This window comes from Rhinolophus sinicus, chromosome 15, assembly GCF_057876585.1.
Source record: "Rhinolophus sinicus isolate RSI-liver-muscle chromosome 15, RSI-T2T, whole genome shotgun sequence".
In the NCBI taxonomy this organism is placed as follows: Eukaryota; Metazoa; Chordata; class Mammalia; order Chiroptera; family Rhinolophidae; genus Rhinolophus; species Rhinolophus sinicus.
Genome location: NC_142515.1, coordinates 90,873,344 through 90,893,321, shown reverse-complemented (window position 1 = coordinate 90,893,321; position 19,978 = coordinate 90,873,344). Strand labels below are relative to the sequence as shown.

Here is a 19,978-nt window from a genome sequence, read left to right as displayed (position 1 = left end):
TACAAAAAAAAAAAAAAATGGGGGGAGATTATTCGAAAACTGTGGCACTTTATTATTAGCAACATGTTTGTTTGTGATACATCTCACACTTGCTGGTACCATACTGCTAGTCTAAGAGGTGTGACTTCAGGTAAAGGAGGGCCATTTCCTGCCCCCAAAATATCTCTTTTCTCTACCCCACTGCTTCCCCTGAAGTTTCTCTCCAGTGGATGTATTGTGCTTTGTCAAACAGCCCCAGGGTCCTCTTTTAAAATGCAAGAACTCCTGAGGGAAGCAAATCCACGAAACCCCTGAGACCTTAGTGTGAATTAAAGGGGAACTGGAAACTCCTAGTACCGTGCAGGACACTTTTCCCACACTTCCTCTCTCCATCCCCATAATTAGGTCATGAGGATGGTATTATTTTCCCCATCTTACAAATGAGGACACTGAGACTTGGAGAGATGAACAAAGGCTACACAACTATTTGGTTGCAGGAGAAATCATTCAAACCCAGTACAGTCTCCTCTGGAGCCATCAGGAGGCCCTCAGAACAGAGCCTGGCACAGAGAGGCCATACGTGAGCCGGAAGCAGATGCGGCATCTTGCGGAAGGGAACACCTTCTGCAGGAGAGCAAGGAAGTCGAGTTTATTTTCTATTGTGTTAACTCTGGCAGCGTCAGTGATGGGAGGGATGGACTTACAGGGTGGGCAGTGGGACCATCAGCTAACTTAGTGTGTTCTAGAGGATTCACATATCATTAGCCAGCAGCCTAGCCTATCAAGTAACACCTCCTCAGAGAATCACCTGGGCTTGAGGCGAGACCACGGTAGAAGGTGGGAGTCAGCACTGGAGCAGAAGGTGTGTCCTGTAGAAGTAGACGGGTAGGAAGGCAGGGTGGAGGGGCTGTGGGTGTGCAATTTGTGTGTGTGTGTGTCTGTGTGTGAACATGCACACACACAGATGCAGCCACAGGCACACACATATATTAGATTCAAGAATGAGGAGCTTTTAAAAAAAGAAAACCCATATGTGGGCCCCCAGCACCCAGTAGAATCCCAATGTCGTGTAAGGAGCACAGTAGGCTATGTTTGGGTAACGGACACAAGGTGTGCCCTGGACTGAAGCACAGATTTGCTGCCATTTTTCTGTCATCCCTGGTATATTTCTTTGACTGATTTCACATAAGGAAAATGGGCCAGAAAAAGTCAAGTGAGGAGCATGCAAAGAAACTGATGAGCCCTTCCCCCAGGGAAGAGAAGCTCTGAAAACAAACTGTAAGTTCTTCTGGAGTGTTAACTCCTTGAGACCAGGGAGCAGGGCTTTTTCACGTCTCTCTCCTCTCCTAGTACTCTGTACCCGGCACGCAGTGGTCATCTAGTGAAAATGAATGAATGAAACAGTTGAAAGTAGTCATGTAGGAGAAAAATTAATCTTGTTCTGTGGGGTCCCAGGCAGGACTACAACGATGGTAGTTATTCTGGAGAAATAGATGGACTTCCTAAGAATAATAATAGCTAACCCTAGCTTCGTAGGTTGGGTGCTGTTTGACATGTGTCACCTCCTCTGATCTGTAAGGCAGGCACAAATGATTCCCATTTTACAGACGAGAAGGAAATAAATGGAAACAAAGAACTATGAAGCCACCAATCCAAGATCATATAACTGGGACATGGCAGGCAGGATTTGAACCCAGGCACTCTGGATCCAACGTGCACTGCTCTGAAACACTTACTTCTAACTATGAGAGCCCCATGATGGTCTGACTGCTATGGGAGGGGTCACCAACCTATCCGTCCCCAGAGGACCCAGAGCCAAAAATGGATAAGTCTTGGTTAGAAATATGGTGAAGAGTATTTAAGCAGCCACCAGAGGGCTGGACTATATGACTTCCCAGACTTCTCCCAGCTCTCAGAAAAGATAACTCCTTGCCTCGTTCCATTCTAGCTGCTACAATACCGGCCAGACTGTGTGGCTTAAAAAACAAACGTTCGTTTCTCATAGTTTGGGAGGCTGGGAAGTCCAGGATCAAGGCGTGGGCAGATCCAGTGTCCGGTGACGGCCGCTTTCTCCGTGTATCCTCACAGCGGCTGAGAGAGCAGGGGAAACAAGCTCTCCTTTTGCTTCTAGAAGGGCACTAATCCCGTCAGGAGGGCTACACCCTCGTGACCTCATCACCTCCCAAAGGCCCCACCTCCAAATCCCATCAAACCAGAGGTTAGGGTTGTAGGGAGGGACACAAGCATTCAATCCATTGCACTCTGTCCTTTTATTCCATCGCCCTTGGTCATTTTAACAAGGGAAGAGTTGCTCTTAGTTACTCTGAAGTGGAAAGAATTCTGGCCTTAGTTACTCTGAAGTGGAAAGAAGTGGAAGGACTCCAGGTTCCAGCCTGAACTGCAGGCAGCTCTATGACATTAGGTGAATTAAAAGCCCCCTTGGCCGAGGTTCCTCAGCATAAAACAAAGAGGATAGGAAATCTCAAATCCCTTTAACTCCAAGATCCCACAGTTGTTTGATTTGGTGTGGGGGAGGAAAAGGAAGATTATAATAGGGAGATGGGGCCTCACTGTATTACACACAAGTAACTCTAAATCTCTGGGACCCTGCAGTCCCTTATATCTTTAGAGGCACAATAATTGGAGGTCTGAAGGAGAAAAAAAACAGTCGGGTCAATATCAGGCCATCCATCCCCATGGAACCTGGCCTTTTCCTCCCTTCAGGGCTAAGAACCTGACATTCTAGGGCATCTCAAAATTGATCGTGCTTTTTCTCAACCACGGGCAATGGCTGATGTCAGGAATACCCAGAAAAACCGATGGAACAGAATCCTGGCTACCTCTGTAGATAGGCATTCTGAAGGAGCACCCAGCATTTTTGCTGGAACACTCCCTGCCACATGGTTTTCCACCCCTCTGTTGCTTTTATAGATATATATTTATATACATATAAATATCTCTTTCCCTGAGGGACAATGCAGCTCAGCCAAGTGGGAATTCAGTGTGATCCAGAGGAATTGGTTACGAAGGAATTTCACTGGGGTGGGGAGCAGAGATTATGTATTCAGGACATCATCTGGTTAATAAAAAAATTGCACAGCTCCCAAGAACACATAAGATTCCCTTTCTTTTTTCTTTTTTAATTTTTCCTTTAAATAAGGAAGGAAGTATTGTTTCTCCCATTTTTGTCAATTTAAATTGAGATTTTTTTTTTTGAGACAATAAGCAAACTCATAGTAGAGGTGAAATAATTTGTCAAAGGGTGGAAGCTGGAGAAAAGTTGGGGTTGGAAAAGGGGGCTAGGGGGACTGGAGTCTGCCAGTAGCAGGAATAAATGCAGAGTTATGCCTCAGGCATAATATATCAAAGAAAATATAATGCATCCAGCTTAAAACTAATGATTGCCATATAATTAGATGAGAAGCATTGTGCTATAAATGTGTATTCTTTAGCGTGCTGTGATTTTACTGTAAAAAAAATAGAGCGAGAAAGAAGGAGACAGAAAAACACAGAGCCCAGCAACATACTATAAAAAGAACCTTCTGTTGACTTCTCTACTGTTTAGTATTCCTTGGCTGTTCTCCCTTGGGAGTGTGTAATTAGTACTTTATGAAGAGTACATTTAAAGCAGTTTAATATTCACCTCATTCAATCTGAAACAATGTGATCCATGCTTAGACAAATCAGTGCTCCTTGCTGACATAATCTGTCAGAACATTACCTCTGAAAAGACCTTTCAAGAGGTTTGGATGTTAATTAGTTGTCTATCATGTATAAACAGAGCAGTGAGCAGAAGGGGCTCCGACAGGCCAGAGGGATACGTTGGGAAATGCATTTTGTATGCACACGGCTTGCAGGGGGGTCTCCTTGCTCTTCCCGCCTCCCCCACCCCCGCCTCTCCTGTGCCAGCAGCCACATGCGCTTTGGACCTCTTCCGGGCCAGAAAAGAGCTTTCCGGTTGGCTACAGGGGGCACCACCAGCTCCCAAAGGGGACTGTAAACAGTAACGGGATTTCCCCACACACCACACCATCTACCCCTGCCCCAGAGCCTGGCACCTCCCCAGGACAGGGCCACCTGCAAGGTGTGACGGGAAGTATGACCTCACAGGCCCAGCTGGGCTCACTGGGAGGCTCCAGGCTTTGGGGCCCACCTGGGTCCCACCTCCTGCGGGTGGAGAGGGCCCTGAGGAGATGGAGAAGACAGGCGTCCTGAGGTACATCTTCACGCTCACCTGAGAGCTCTCCTCCTCCAGTCCACTAAAAACAGAACTGCATAGGGCGAGAGAGAGAGAGACTCCTCGTACACAAGGACCTTCTCACACACGCAACATACTTTTTGCCCCGGACACACAGAATGCATGCCAAGTTTCGAATCTGTGGGCACATAGTCCAGACCCTGCCTCCAGGGTGAACCTTTGCCAAAGCGCATCCTGCAAGGCCCGGGGTTCAGGCTCTGCCCATGTGAGCTGTCTAGGGATTTAAACTGGCCATCCTTCACTCTGGACTTAGAATGGCTGCGTATGAAGCACTTCCTAGCATATTAGACATGCTTACTAAGAAGTGGGTCACCACATATTTTGTTGTTCTTCCTACGCTTGTGATTCCAAGATGGCGTGGCAAGAACTTCCTTCCCCCACAAGGGTCAAGTGCCTCCCCCACTGGCCCCACAGCTGTCTCCCCCACTGTCTCCTCTTTTCCCCACTCCCAGACACCCCAACTTCCTTTAGTGGTCTCAACCCCCCACAATCTCTTTATTCAACGTTCATTCCGTAGGCATCCACTAAGCACCTACTGTGTGCATTGCATTGTGTTACCTTCTAGGGCACCAAAGATGAGTAAGTCGTGGTCTCAGCTCATGAGGCATTTACAGACCCATAAACCAATCATTACCGTTTGGGCTAATTATAAGCAGTGTAAGGGAGGCAATGTAATTTAGTGGTTAGAAGGGAGGGCACTGGAGTCAAACCGCCTGAATTCAGATCCCAGCCTTACCACTTAACAGCCAGGTGACCTTGGGCAGGTTATTTAGCTGCTCTGAGCCTCAGTTTCCTTGTCTGCAAAATGGGAGTAAGACTATCTACCTCATAGTTTTGTTTGTTTGTTTGTTTTCATGGACAATCACATAGCCCATAATTTCTTCAGTTTTTGAATGTTAAATGAGATAATTCAGAAAAGCATCTAGTGCAAGGCTTGAAGTATAGTAACTGCTCAACTAATGTTTGCCCCCAAAAAAAGTATTGCAACAATAAGAGCTCAATCAAAATGCCTGAAGGTAGAGGACAGAGATACTTACTATGCCTAGGTAGTCTTGGAAGGCTTCCTAGAGGAGGTTACATTTGAGCTGTGTTTTAAAAGGACTAAGTAAGTTTACTAGGTAAAGAAGTGACCAAGAGCTTTCAAGACAGGAACAGTACAGGTGGAAGGGGTGCAGAAATGAGCAGGATGTTTGGGATATGAAGATATAGGCCCTCTGCTCCGTGTCACACTGCTGGGAGTCACTGTCACAGCCTGGGAGGCTAGACCCAGGTGAGCCCTTCAGAAACAGCCATGAGATGGCACAGGTGTACAGAAAGGAGGGATCCAGGTTTCATGGCTTAGTGACAATGGGGTTCTTCTAACAGCCAGTCACTTGACCCTGTATTTCCCAAATAGAAGAGTTAAGATCTCAAACACCCCTGGCCTGGGTATCCACCCAAAGTTGAAGCTGCGGGCAGAGCTTGTCTCACAGCAAGGCAGGGGGACATCAGAGACGGCAGGACGACTGGCTCTGGTCCATTCTCACCTAGCTCCAGCCCCTGCAGCCCTGAGCCCTAACCCCTCTGCATTGCCCAGGCCTGATGAGGACGGCATGCAGCCTCCAGCACAGCCCTGGGATGCAAAAGGCGCTCAGTACTTGGTCACTTTTATTATTACTAAAAAGATCTGGCTCTGGTCCACACCTTTTTTTAGAACTGCTGTACTTCTCTGGTTTTTCACTTGACAAGAAGCCAGAACTCAAGAGCACCGAGTTGTCCCCAGTGTCCTCTTGACAAAGCCCTGGGCCTCCCTGGCCCTCGGTCTACTCAGGGTCTCTTCTAGCCCTGCAGATCCCCACGCCTCACTCTTGCCCAAGACAGAGCTGATGGGGGGCCCAGGTCTCCACCCTCTACAACCTCCACACAACCGCAGCTCTTCCTTTCCTCGTGAAACCCCAGGCCTTGCCCCTCTGAGATAAGGCTTTGGTCTCTATAAAATATCCCAGAAACTGGGAGGGTGCCATCCACCCTACCACACCAAGAACGAGATGGGCCAGCCCTGGGTCCTGCTTTCCCTCCCTCTCTCATCAAACAGTAACGATGATATCGGCTCCCATCTATCGGGGAGGTACTTTATATGTAGTACTCTTGCGACAGCCCTCTAAAGTGGGCATTATTACAGTCATACGGCAGACAATTAAACTAAGTCCAAGAGAGGTTAAAGGAGTGGTCCAAAGGCAAACAGCCAGGCTAGTGGCAAACTGGGCTTCTAGGTCTTTTCTATTTCCAACTTCTACCCACCTTTACACTAGACCAGCGGCAGCCAACTATAACCCGCAGGCCAAAGCAGCCTGTTTTGGTAGGACCTGTGAGCTAAGAATGGTTTTTGCATTTTTAAAGAATTGTAAGAAGAGAAACAAAGAGCATGTGACCAAAATCGTATGTGGTCCACAAGCCTCAAATGTTTACTGCCTGGGCCTTTGCAGGAAGTTTGCCAACATTCAATTTGGTGCCAGACATTGGGGACTAGAGACACCAGTGAAAAGGCCACAGCAGACTGACGTTTGACCAGGACAATCCCACTGTGTGACCCTTAGCGCCAAAACCATTTTTAAAAAGATCTTTAGTAGAGATGAAATTGGGCTAAAGGGCACACCCGTAGTTTCTCTCTGTGCAGGCTTTCTAGTTTATGATGGCATATTTCACACACCATGTCTATTTCATGTAGTTAGTCTCCCCACTTTTTGAGTGAAAAATGGAAAAGCTGAGAGGTTTCGGAATGACTAATTTAGGGGTCCCTGGTGGATATCCTCCCCAGGTCCCATGACCCCAAGGCCAATGTTCTTTCCATCGCACCAGGGCTGCCTCTGAGCCCCAGGGCGTCTGGGAGGGGAAGCTGGGATGCAGCGAGAAATGCGGGAGACTGGCCATGAGGGGAGCAATTGTGGTGACTGTTAGTCCCAGCTGCCTCCCTCTTTTCATACAGATTGAATTTATACGCATTTCAGATTTCCTTTTTCAACACAAGCCCAAGTGTCTTGGAGCTGTTTCAGCCACTGAGTCACCCCTCAAGAAGAGCACCCCAATTTGCTGTATCACGGGGGTGATTCTAGTTCATATCCATCAAGCTAAATAACAGTCCCACCTCTCCCACCAGCTGGCTGTGTGACCTAGGGCAGGCCACTGTCCCTCTCTGTGCCTCCCTTTCCTCCCCAGGAAATGGTCAATGGTCCCCCCGCCCCCTTAGCCCACATGGACTCTGTGAGAGTGAATGACATCATGTCTGTGTTCTGCTTGGCAGAAGGAAGCCGCAAGAGGAGTCCAAGGTATTATTTTCTGGGCCTTGTTGGGCAGCTGCCATGAAGTTGCTGAGATGTATAAGCATTTCAAAGGCCCTGGGAACCAGTCTCAGGAATGCCATGGGCAGGCAGTGTGTCTGAACCAGCGTGGGCTTCCTAGTCTCAGAGGTGTGAGTTCAGAGCCCAGCTCAGCCACTTCCCAGCTTCCGCAAACCACCCAATCGCTTTTAGGCTCAGTTTCCTCACTGGTAAATGGGAATCATCCCAGCCCCAGAGGACTGTTTGGCTAAGGATTAAATAAATAATCCCTGGTGCTCATAATGATGAGTGCTGAGTGCTATGGGCCCTGTCGGCACTCCTCTTTGGGGTTCTCTATGAACAATCTCCACCTCTGTGCAAACGCCCTCCCCCCCATGTCTCCCTCAGGCAGTCCTCTGCGGTAGGGATGGGCTGACTTACCAAGCACCTCCTTCTGGAAAAGAAAAGTGAGAGCTGAGGCAGTGAGCACAGCCCTCTGCCAGTGGCCTGCAAGCCACGGGGCCAGGGCTCCGAGGCCAGGGATCTGGGTGAGGCCAGATGTTCCCGGGAGCCCTTTCCCCTTGGGGAGTGGTGGAGAGAGGCCCCTGAGTTCTGAAGCCAACAGCCCCCAACTTCAGCAAGCTGAAACGCCCAGCCTGGTCGTTGTCCAAGGGCAGCAGGTCATAGCTCTCTTCTCCCTCATCCGGTGCAAAATGAAGGACCCTGGGCAGATGGCTCTTGGGGACAGACATAAATGAACCCTCTCCCTGGCCTCTTTTTGTAGGACAGGAAGTGATAGAAAGGTGGGGACTGGATGTACATGGAAAAAGTCTAAGTGGGGCGGGGTGGTGATGGAGCTGTGCTTGAGGTTGACGGAGGCGAGGCCAGCGAGGAAGCTGAGAGATCCATCCAGCAGAGGGGGTGAGAAGCAGCCACAAACTGGCCCAGGCCTCGTGCAGCTCACAGCAAAGCTGCGGAGCCAATCTGGCCCAGGCGGTCCGAATTAGTCACCAGTTTTGACAAGGAGTTAAATGAGTTACATAACAGCCTCCCTCGCTCTCCATTTGCTCTCCTGAACTGGGCTCTCAGGGTGAAGGGTCTGGGATAAGGAGGGTCATGATCTGGGAGCCCAGAGGCTAAGGTGCCTGCACAAGCCCTCCCCAGGCCTGCTCCAGCCCTACAGGGCCAGAAGGAGGCGCCAGCTGTTCACCTCCTGTCTGAGTCTGTGCTACCCAGCCATCCAAACAATCCCACGCTAGTCTTACAACTGAGGACGCTAGGTGTTAGCAGGGGAAATGCCCCAGACAAGGAGTTAATATGTTTCTCAGCTCATGGCAGCTTAGTAACACTCTGAGCACTCCTGGCCCACTTTCTCTACTGAATTTATTATATGGTATCATTGTAATAATTATTAGTAGTAAGCGTTTAGTGAGCACCTTTGGTTGTGCTGCTGTTCAAGGCACTGTCAGGGCTACAGAGATGAATAAGACACAGATGTACAGCAGAAGAAGGGGCTTGGGATTCGAATGCCTTTCCTCCAGAGGGGAGAGCACTGTCTCACAGAGGAACTCTACGCCACTGGGCCCACTCCCTCCTGAGGGTCAAACTCAAATCCCTCTGTGAGGGTTGGAGTAACTAGCCTTGACCTGAGGTATGCCCCACAGTGGAGGCTTCTTGTGACCAGATTTTCTTGCTGGTTTACTCATCCGCTGCACGTGACTAAATGAAGCACAATAATGTTTAACGATATTAATAATTGGTGACAGTGATGATGAGGATAATGATGGTGATGACAATGAAAAAAATAATGTTTGAGACGAGTATAAGTGTCCCATTTTGGCCCTTGGGACTTCAGTCCTTCCTTCCTCCCTACTGGCACTTCTCACTAGATAATAGAAAACAGGAGTAGAAGCTTGAAAAACATTTAAGAATCATTTATACAGACCTTCAGACTCCAAGCAGGACTCAACTGACTCATGCAGGAAGAGTCACCATTGTAGCGAGAGGGTGAGCAGAGGAGTCAGTGAGGAAGGAAAAGGGCTTCTTTGGCCCCTCCTTCCTTTAAAGTCCCCAGCCCAGGCTCTCAGGGAACAATGACAATATCAAGGGCCACATTCCCTACTCATCATCCTACCAGATTTGTGACAATTAAGATCTGAAAGAGCTCTCAAAGGTTATCTATTCCAGCCTTCCCATTGTACAGATGAGAACAATGAGGCCCAGAGAGGAGAAATGACTCATCCAGAGCTGGGACTCAAACTCCCATTTCCTTTCATTACACTGTGAAACACAGACAGAGAGAGGTGACAGGGGCATGGATACGGGGGAAATACCGGCCCTCCATACTTCCCGAGGTCCACATGATCCATAATTCCTGCCTCTCTGGCTTTACACCAGGCAGGTAATAGCTTTGCACAGAGGGAGGAACAACTGTCCCAACAAGGTCACGCAAATGGCCATGATGCCAAGTCAGTGTGTACAATTTCTAAAACAATGAGCCTTCCCTCTCTGCTCAGCTCCCTAGAAAAGAGCTAACAGGAATTTGCCCTCAGGCTGGCAGGCAAATTCCTGAGGAGAAGTCCATCCAGCTTCTATCTCCCAAAGATTTCTCTGGGTGTCTTCTTGGGATAAACTTTCCCAGCAACATTGAAAGCCAGTCAGAGGAAATTAAGGGATTAAATAGAAAACCTTGGGTCCATTTAGGCCACAAAAATCATTCACTCATTCAACAAACTTCTACAGAGTGTCTTCTCTGTGAGGATTGGATGATGAAGGAGATGACAGCCTCTGACCTTAGGACGCCTGCAGTCTAGTAGGTGAGACAGAAAAAGGAGGCGTTACCTCAGGGAGTTGGAGCATTACCCTTGGGAGCCCCGAGAAGGGAAGACTATGCGTTTACTGGGGAGCAAGTGGTGGGCAGCTTCACAGAGGAGGAGACACCAGACCGTGAGCATTCTGGAGCCATGACAAGCCAGAAGCCCATCCTGAGCAGATGCAATGCGATCCATTTGCTTCTATTTTTCACTTTTGCCCTTTGTCCCTCTGCTCCCCCCAGAGCTCAGCAACATTCTTTTTTTTTTTTTTTTTTCATGTGAATATACCCCCTCAGCAACCCCTCATCCCATCATTTTCCCCATTTGGGACCCAAACCCAGTCCACACCCCATCCATGAGCAGGTACACTAGGCTTGGAGATTGTGGGGAAGGACCCACCAGAGTCACTGTTCCCTGCACAGCTGTCCTTACAGCCCATCTGGGCTCACTTCCTGCCTCCCTGTTCCAGCCCCTCACACCTCCCACACAGGGCCGGGGAAGTCTGGCCCAAAAGCCAATGTTGAGAGGCCAGCAGAGCACAGCAATGCCAGGACCCTGGGTGCTGCCCTCCACAAGGAGCGGTGGCCTGGGCAGGACTGCAGCAAGGTGGCCTCTCCAGAGGGCTCTGCCTCGGAGTTCACCCTCAGCCTCCTGGCAGCGGAGGGAGCTGCCCAGCTCTCACGTTCTCCCAACACTCTTTGCCCACGTGAGATACACGAGCAATATCACCAATCTGGTGTCATTATTTTGTCAAGACTAAGAAGTTTGCTTTGCTCTGGTTAGGTGTCTCCCAGGGAAGAAATAAATATTTTCCAAAAAAAGTTGGATACAAAACGATGTCCCCGCTAACAGTCCATCCAGAAGCCCTTAAATCGTTGACTCCTTGTCGAAATGCACGTGGCTTCCCCAGTTTCAATGCTGGGAGGTGGGAGGAAATGGGAAATCACCTGAGGAGGTGATTTCTCTAGAAACCTGCACGTGTCTGGGATGCTCACAGCTTTTTCCTGGCTCCTGAGCAGGGCGTCTGTTCCCTGGGTCTGTAGGGATGGTGCGGGCAGCTCATGGGCTGCACACTCCTTAAGGGCAGAAACTGTAGCCCCCAGCTCCGGCTCTGTACATAGTAGGCAGCTCAGTAAGAGAGTGGTGAACTAGGCTGCCAGGCTACTCCCAGCCACAGGCCTGTCTCAAGACAAGTTTGCTCTCGGGACACTCAAACTTGGGCAATCAGGAAAAGGAGAGACCTAGCAGTGATACGTCTCCATGATGGAGAATAGGATGGCAAGTGTTGGAGGAATGGGAAATTTAAGTGTAAAATTAACAGGTATGCCCTCCTCAACCCAGAACTTGCTTTTCAATAATGTGTCCTAATGTGTTGGGAGTTAGGCAGAGAGTTGATCAATTGTTCCCTTTTGCTGGAAATAGAAATGTCTTAGGAGTGAGCGTGTGCAAACCCCAGAATCCTACATCCTCTGAGCAGTGGGATGGCAGGGTGGGAGCAGGCTTCTCCGGGCAGAAATGAGCCCCCAGAACAAGGGCTAGTGCCCAGAACAAGAGCAAGGAGCTCACCCAAATTTTCCAGGTACAAGAAGGGCTTACCTTCCTTGACCACCCTTTTTAAATGAGGGGAAATTCCAATTCACTTTGCTCTTCCCCCCACATCCACAGGCACACACAGCCTTTAGATATGACTTTAGGTGAGTGGGGGGCAGTGTTGGTCTTTCTGTCGGGCTGCAAACCCATTAACCATGGACATTGATTCGGGTGTTTTTAAATTGCTGTCTCCGAGGAAACATACAACCATAGACTTAGGTTACTTTATTTTCAAAGTGTTTTGCTAAGTATCTAAGACAGAAAATTTCTTTCACAAAGACAGTCGTGTCACCATTTTTCCACTTTACAAATCTGGCCACTGTAACTGTGACGGAGTCCCTGAGGTTCAGGTCCCAACCTGAAAACTCTGATTGCCCGATAAGTCTGAGCCTAATGTAACAGAAAAAGAAGACAGGGTGAGTAGATGGCTGATGACGAGAGGAAAGGATGACAGCTGGGCAGGAAGGCAGGCTGATCCGCCAGTAGCAGGCAAAGGGTCTTTGAGGCAGGTTGCTTGGCAAAAGGAGGTGTTCCTTTATTTTTAAGAATAGTAATTTATGCTCAGTGTATAACCTGTGTTTCAAACAAGAGCAGCCCCAAGTTTTCTTTAAATATAAATACACACGCACACACCCTCCTCCTCCTCTTCCAAGGCAAGGCTCCTTTCCACCAGCCCACCAATGATTGGGGGGCCCTATCTTCCTATTACAGATTTAAGAGAAAGGAAAAATCTGTATTCACATACTCATCTGGATTCTTCCAGGAGTTCCTCGTGACAGGGAAGCCCTAGGCTCGCACACATGTTCCTGAGTATCAGACCCAAGTTCCCCAAGGCAACGGAGCCTCGGAGGGAAGGGGCAGGGCTTCATTCTGGATTATCCCCCAAGAGTCACAAATTGTCTGGTGACCTCCTTGGGCCCTCAGAGATCCCCAGCCGTGCCTCTCCTAATCTTCGGATCCCAGTCGGGGTTGGCCACCCTCGCCCACCTCAACCCTATCTGGAAGCAAGAGGCTTGACTTTGGAACCCCTGCAGCATGGATCCCCTGGAATACATTTCACAACCCAGTGCTGAGTTTTACTACAAGTTTCAGACAAAGAAGGTGTGTCGGAGCCGAGAGCATGCTTCTGCCCGCTGTGTGGGCGTCAAGTTCAATACCTTCTTGTCAACACTTGACTGTGTTGAACATCACTCACAAGGGCATTCTTTAAGAAACCTATTAACTTAATTACCCAGGCACTTTTTTTCTCTCTCTCCCCTGTCCATGCATCTCACATAAAAATTTGGCTTTCTTCCTTTCTGAGATACTTTTGATGTTAACTCCTCTCCCCTGGCACAATACCATCTTGTTTATTTCTCTACAGTTAGTCAGGGTGGCTGCCCCTGTATAGACTGACTCCTTTGCTCAGGTCTCAGCCCTGAAGGAAGCGATGAGAGAGCAAAGTGGGACCCTCGGGATGGGGGACTGTGTGGTCTGGCATCCTCCTCCGTAACTACCCAGCAGGAGTGGAAATCTAGAGGAAGAGAGCAGTGAAGGGGCAAACCAAGCTCCTACAGAAGGTGAGAGAGGAGTCACCAGAGATGCAGATCAATCAACGAGCATTTATTCAACACCAGCCATGTGCCCAGAGCCAGTCACCTGGAGTTTGGAAGAAGAGAAACTTCTGCCCAGATGAGTTTTTCCAAATTCCAGCCCCACTGCACATCCGAGCTCCTGAAAAAAGAGAAAGAGTTAATTTGCTATAAATTATCTCATACTGGGAATTAGGAGAATGAGGTTCTAGACCTATAAATGGTCCTTGATGCTGGGACCCTGAATTGGTTCCTCAGTAAAATAAGAGGGTAGACCTCAGCAAGGGATTTCGAAACCCCCTTTAGATCTCAACATCCTTGGCTCACCTGTGCTTCCACAGCTGTCTGCAGCTACCCACCTATATGGGAAATCTGATCAAAGGAAGGGAAGGCGTGGCCATCTTCAGACAGAGGCAAATGGGGACCATCTCAGAGAGTTGATCCATGTGCTGTATTTGGTGGCCATGCCCTGGATGGTGACACCCCGGTCCAAGGAGAGAGCAGACAGGTAGAGGAAGGGTCTGGTGAAGGCCTGGCTTCCAGCTCTAACAGGGTAGAGGCAAATCGTGAGCCCAGGAAGGTGGCTGTGCTCCTAGGGCTGACATTACACAGAGGGGACTTTTACCCACATATTTAAGCAAAAAGAGCTACACAGAGGCCTCCAGAGACATATGGGGGAGTACCAACCAGCCAGACCTCAGGCTCCCGTTCACTGTACTGTGGGCAATCCGGGTGACCAGCTATGATAAAGGAGGAACACACCCCACGGCTTTCTTGCCAAGACCATGCGTAACCAAAGAGCAACTTGCAGATCTTTCCATCTATCTCCACTCTCTTTCCTACTTCTGGGGAAGCGAAAACATGGGAGCAAATTCAGAAACTCCAACAGAGTTCTGTGGGGTACACCCTTCTGTACACACATCCGACAGTGAGATCCCCCAAACTCTCAGTGGACCAGTGTGGGTCTGCCAAGCCAAGAGGCGCAATGTGGTGAGTGCTATGTGTGGACTTACAGAGTTAGAAGGGACCCAACGGGTCCTCTGGTCCAACTCCCTGCCTCCAGGCTAGTCTGCTTCTACATTATTGGTTTGTAGTGTCCTCTCTGTTTTCCTGCAGAGTACAGTGATGGCAGAGAAAGACCTAGTGTGCAGTCAGAGCCGCATAGCTTCCAGTCAGACTTTTCCCGGGAAGCTCTTGCTTGTGGGGAACCCCAAGACTACCTGAAGTTGTTCCCACTCACCTCTCTGACTCAGAGCTGATTAGAGCCTGGTGACCTCAGATTAATACACCCCCCCCCCCCATTCTTCACTCACCCCTGCGACCACCTACATCTGTGTACATTCTAGTCCAGAAGAACGGTGGGGAAGGGCAGAGCTGCTGGAGGCCTGGGATTTGGCCCTCAGCACCTAAGGATGGAAACTTAAGACCACATGCCCTCAGTGCCCTCTCCCCCAAGGCATCTAGCATGCAGTTTCGCTCTGACGCAACTCTCCGCCGGGCGGGTTCTGTGACCCAGGATCCCCGAGGCTTGGGCACTTTCTGGGGCAGAAGAAAAGGCAGCCTCTTCTTTCCACACTATGGTTGTGTCCCATTACAGACTGGCTGGTGGGCTTCTCTCCCCTCCCCCAGAGGGCTCCTCTCAGGGCCCCTTGGACACCAGCCACAGGCTTGGAGCCACATCATGCCAAGGAGACTAAGAAAAGCCCACTCTCAGGGGACCCCCCTTTCTTTCCAGAAGTGGGGGTAGAGCTGCTACAGCAGACGCTTCGGTAGGGGCAAAGCAGTGCAAGGCTAATTTATATCCCTTCCATACACCTCCCTACAGTGCACACACGTGTGTGTCTGTGTGTGTGCACGCAGCATGTGCGTGCATGTCCACGTTAAGTTGACTAAGAGTCGAAGCATTGCATAAGCCAGGGCCCAGGTCCAGGCAACACCCCTCCTCCTCCCTCCGCCCAAGCCGGGACAGACATCCCTCCAATGCCAGGGCCCACAGCTCCACGGGGAGCGTGCACGGCCTGGGCTCCTGTCCCACAGTGTGCGCACTCACACACAAACACACATTCCCTGAGAAAGCCCCCAGGGCCTCTGTGGGAAGGCTTTCCGGGAGACTTTTATGGCAAAAGAGGAAGTCTGGGGCATCGCTGGAACAGCTCTGGGCAGGGAACGGCCAACACTGCCTGCGGTGCCATCAGGCTGCAACCTTCCCCTAGTCACAGACCCTTTAACCTCTTTCCTAGTCCCAGGACAATCAGTCAGGCAGGTCAGAATGGTAAGTAGGATCCCCTAGGGTCTCATTGCTGCCCTTCATAATCCCCTCCCCACATGTACACACACATACATGCATGCATGCACACATGTGCGCGCACACACACACACACACACACACCACCTGCCCTGCTGCTCACACTGACTCACCCAAATATGATCAGAGCAGGCTTCAGCCCAAAGAAGCACGCCACTTAGAGCTGGAAGGAAACCTGAGGCTTGCAAGAAATTATCCTCATTATTTTACAGAAGAGGCCACTGAGGCTCGCAGATCCACTGCCCAAGGTCACCCAGCTCCAAGCCCAGGATGCAGGCTTCTGGGGCCTCTCATGGGTCAAAGATCTGGACGCTGAGCATAAAGGAACTTAGGGGAGGGGTCAGCGCCCGGACAGGGATAGGGGTGCCTCCAGGGACCTCCTGGGAGTCCAGCACTTGGTGTCACTTAGGGCTCTGGCGTCCAGTTCAATAGTCACTAGCCACATGTGCCTACTTAAATTAAAACCACTTAACACGTAATGAAATGTTTGAAAACGCAGTTTCTCAGTGGCTCTAGCTACACTGAAGCGTTCGATAGCAGCTGCTGTACAGGACAGCCCAGAGCTAGAACATTTCCATCGTCGCAGAACGTTGTGTGGGACAGGAAGAGGCAGGGGTCAGATGGTCTGAAGGAACTGTTTCCTGATGGAGGGTTGGGGTCCCCTGTGAGGGAGGGAGAGGAGGAGAGAGGAGTGAAGGGAAAGGCCCTGGAGAGAGGACAGAGGAGGAGGAGGCTGAAATAAGACAGAAGGGGAAGGAAGGGAAGGGATATCCTGTGGCTTTCCCCTGTGGCGGGCTTGGACCAACTGCTCCTAGTCCTGGGGGTCTGACACTGTCTGCCCACCCTACTCCAGAAGGGCCAGAAAACAGAATCACAGACCCACAGCCAGGGGCCACGATATACAGCATCTGGTCGTTTTCCAGACCTAAAGAGCTGAACCTGTCCCCAAACAGAGCAGCCCTTGTGCCCAGGGCTTCTCCATCGCCCTGGGCAGCTCCACAGCTGAGCTTCTGGATTCACAGAGAGGGGGCCCTGCTCTCTCCACTGGGAGGGCATAGCTAACAGGGATGGCCCTGCAGCCCCTTCACAGTTCACTGCAGCAAAAATGTTTCTTGGGAAAGAAGGAAGGAAGGGAGGCAGGGAGGGAGGGTGGGAGCTGACTCTAGTGAAATGAGAATGCTTCTCCTACCACAAGTGGAGTGCATTTTTCAAGCCAGGGGACAACACCTTCAATTCCACAGGAGCAGAACCCATTTTGTCACTTTCTCCCACATTCTTCTAAGTGAACATTTGACAGACAGCATTGAGCTGGGCAAAGGGCATCATGTCTGAAATCAGAATGCCTGGGTTTACTTCCAGTTCTGCCACCCAATGACCTGGGCGAGTCACTGCCCCCACCCCAGCCTCAGTTTCCTGCCTTGCAGGGCATTGTGATGACCAAGGGGACTGGTGGATGTGGGTCCATCCCAGGCACCGGGTGTGTGGCAGTCCCTCCCCTCTGCCCCAGGCACTTACAGCGTGTCTTCCCCCTGCCGCAGGAGCAGGAGATGCAGAAATATGGGGACAAGATGCCGCGGGGGGTGCTGCCAGACAGAGGAGAGAAGAACCAGCGGCTGCAGGTCTAGGCTGAGTGGGGTCCACACCACGATAGTGCCCAGCAGAGTCTGAGGGAGGAAGCAGTGGGAGAAGGGCAATTGAGGAAGGCGGCATACATAGCGGAAGAGATGTGTGAACTGGACCGGAAAGATAGAGAATCAGAGGAGGGCATTTGAGACCGAGAAAATACACAGCCGAGCTTATAAGGAACCTCAGCTCTTATTGGTCATGCTGACGAGGGCCCTGAGAGAGCCTCAGTCTCAGACAGCAAAACTTCTAGCCAGAGGGCCCCAGGACTTCCCGTGTCACCTGGCCACTCCAGGTCCCTCCAGGTCCCACTTCCCTGGTCAGGTTGCCCGTGCCTCTGCGGGACCCCAGGCTGGGGAAGTGTTGACCCATCACAGCCTACACCTCTCTCAGTCCCCACCACAGTGGCACGCAGGTTCCCCTCCGTCAGGAGGGCGTGGGAGAAAGTGGCCTGTCCCTGTCAGAAAATCTTCCTGCCCACAGGCCTGGCACGATCCAGGAGAGAACTTAGGAAGATGTAGGATGGTCTTTTAGCCCCATTTGAACACATCCAGGGACACCCGAGAAATTCCACCAAAGGGGAAAGAAGTCACCTTTTCTTTTCAGAACACATTTCCTTAACACAGCCCCCTTTGTTTACGAGGTGTAGGCCAAAGAACATTGCGCTGTGAGTCAGGGCGCTTAGATCGTGGGCCAGGACACCTGCATTCCATTCCCAGATCTGGCGTCTTCGGTTGGGACTACAATCTCCAACGAGTCACTTAACCTCTCCAGGGCTGTGTCCCCACCTGCAAATTGGGGTGATCGTCTCTGCTCTTCCTGCCTCCTTGTAAAGGAGGATTGACTGACATAGTGGCACTAATGTGCCTGAAACACCTCAAGAGTGGAGAGTGTCTGACACGCGTCGAGGACGGTGGTTGTCACTCTCTAACATCCAAGACACCACCGCAGAGTGACTCACCTTACCTGTTGCTTCCCACTCTCCCAAACGGAGGACTTGAACCTGTGCCTCTCTGAGTGTTGCCCACTGTGGTGCCCCAGTGGAGAGGCTATGTGGGACCAGTGCTTTTTCTGCCCTACATTATAAGGGGCTACTTGTCTCCCAGGGGAAGAAGCAGGGAGATTGGTTAGGGGCACAGGAACCTGCCTTCTTGGGATCCTCTGCCCTCCACGGACCCCAGTTATCTACTGATGGCCTGGAGACAGGGCTGGGCCAGTGCCCACACGAGAACACTGAGGCTACCGACAGACTCTGTCATGGGGGCCCATGGCTCCTGCCTAGGCTCTAACTGGAAGACCACAGTTAGGCCGTTCCAGAACTCTGGGGAAAGCAGATCAGGCTGTCTCTCCATCCTTGGCGGGGATTGGGGACTCTAATTCTGCCCATCCCACCTCCCCTGGATGCTACTGATCACCATGACCCCTTTCCAACCCCCTCCACCGCCACCCCCCAGGGTCTTGTCCATGTACGTGGATTGTTTATTTCCACTATATATTTTTATCCCAAGTGATTTCATGTTCCCCTGACCAATTTCTACATTCAAATGTAAGAGAAAAGGGGGTGCTCAAAGAACAACTTGAGTCTCTCACTGAACTAATCCTGGGAACACAAGGGCAAGTATCTCTTTAAAAATCCTCCCTTCGTACTAGCAGGTCACCCTGGCCTGCAGCCACAACACCCCGGGCTGTGATCTCACCAGGTTCCAAGAAGCCAAACAGGGTCAGGCTTGGCTAGTCCCTGCGCGGGAGACCTCCCAAGCAAAACACAGGTGCTGCTGGTGATTCAGTAGGAGAGCCCCTCCCTCCTTGAGTCCAGGGCTTCTCAGGTGTTGGAGTCTAGGCTGGGATGATTCTGTGGGCTCCTATCAGTACCTGGGCAGAGGAAGGGGGCGTGGTACCTCCAGCGGTGCTAAATGCTCTTTCTCTGCCACAGCCACCACCTGTTACAAGTGTCGACACAGTTATTCAGAATCAGGCTGAGTGTGCTTCCTTCCTCCCTATCCTTTGCCTACTTCTAAGGCTGGTCAGCCATCGACCCAAATTCCTTGGGCTGATTCAAACAGATAAATGATGGAGGAGGAAAAGGCAGCCTCCAGGGGGGCCTCAGGCTCGGGAACCAACTGGCCCCCACCCCGAATAGCTGGGGTGTGTGGCTGCCACCAGGCTGTGGGCCTCAGCCCCCAGAAGGGTCCCTTCTGATTTGGGAACGGGTGAGGATGAAAGGGGTCTAGTAAATGAGGGCAGTCATTAGCCTGTTTTATGAGTACATAGATATTCATTACACCCAACCCAGTCATTAGAGGCTGCAGGGAGAGCTCGGGCCCCTTCTTTATTGCAGTAGAAACTGAGGGGTTTCTCCCCCAAAGGGAGTTCTGCTTCTCTTCCCGGTAGGGGGCCCTGCCCAGGAAAAGGTCAGCAGACTCCACTCTAGGCCAGATTCTCACCCCCTTTCCTGCTTCTCCACTGACCACCCCCCCCCCCCAATCCTCCCTTCCCCAGCAGCCAGTCAGGCCAAGGGGAGGGTCAGGCAGCTCAAGGAGGAG

At 50.8% G+C, this 19,978-nt stretch overlaps 2 protein-coding genes across 3 annotated transcripts in view; one reads left to right on the top strand and one right to left on the bottom strand.

Moving 5' to 3' along the window:
• Positions 1-19,978, top strand: part of PEBP4 (phosphatidylethanolamine binding protein 4) — a 207,464-nt gene that overhangs the window by 159,251 nt on the left and 28,235 nt on the right. The window lies entirely within an intron of this gene.
• LOC148755263 (uncharacterized) overlaps positions 12,447-19,978 on the bottom strand; it is a 35,172-nt gene continuing 27,640 nt past the window's right edge. Inside the window, exons 3-4 of the mRNA XM_088792467.1 lie at positions 17,328-17,476; positions 12,447-13,649 (exon numbers count right to left, since the gene is read on the bottom strand). Coding sequence (XP_088648593.1) covers positions 13,571-13,649; positions 17,328-17,476 — 228 coding nt within the window. The 3' untranslated portion in view covers positions 12,447-13,570. The remainder of the gene's footprint in view (positions 13,650-17,327; positions 17,477-19,978) is intronic.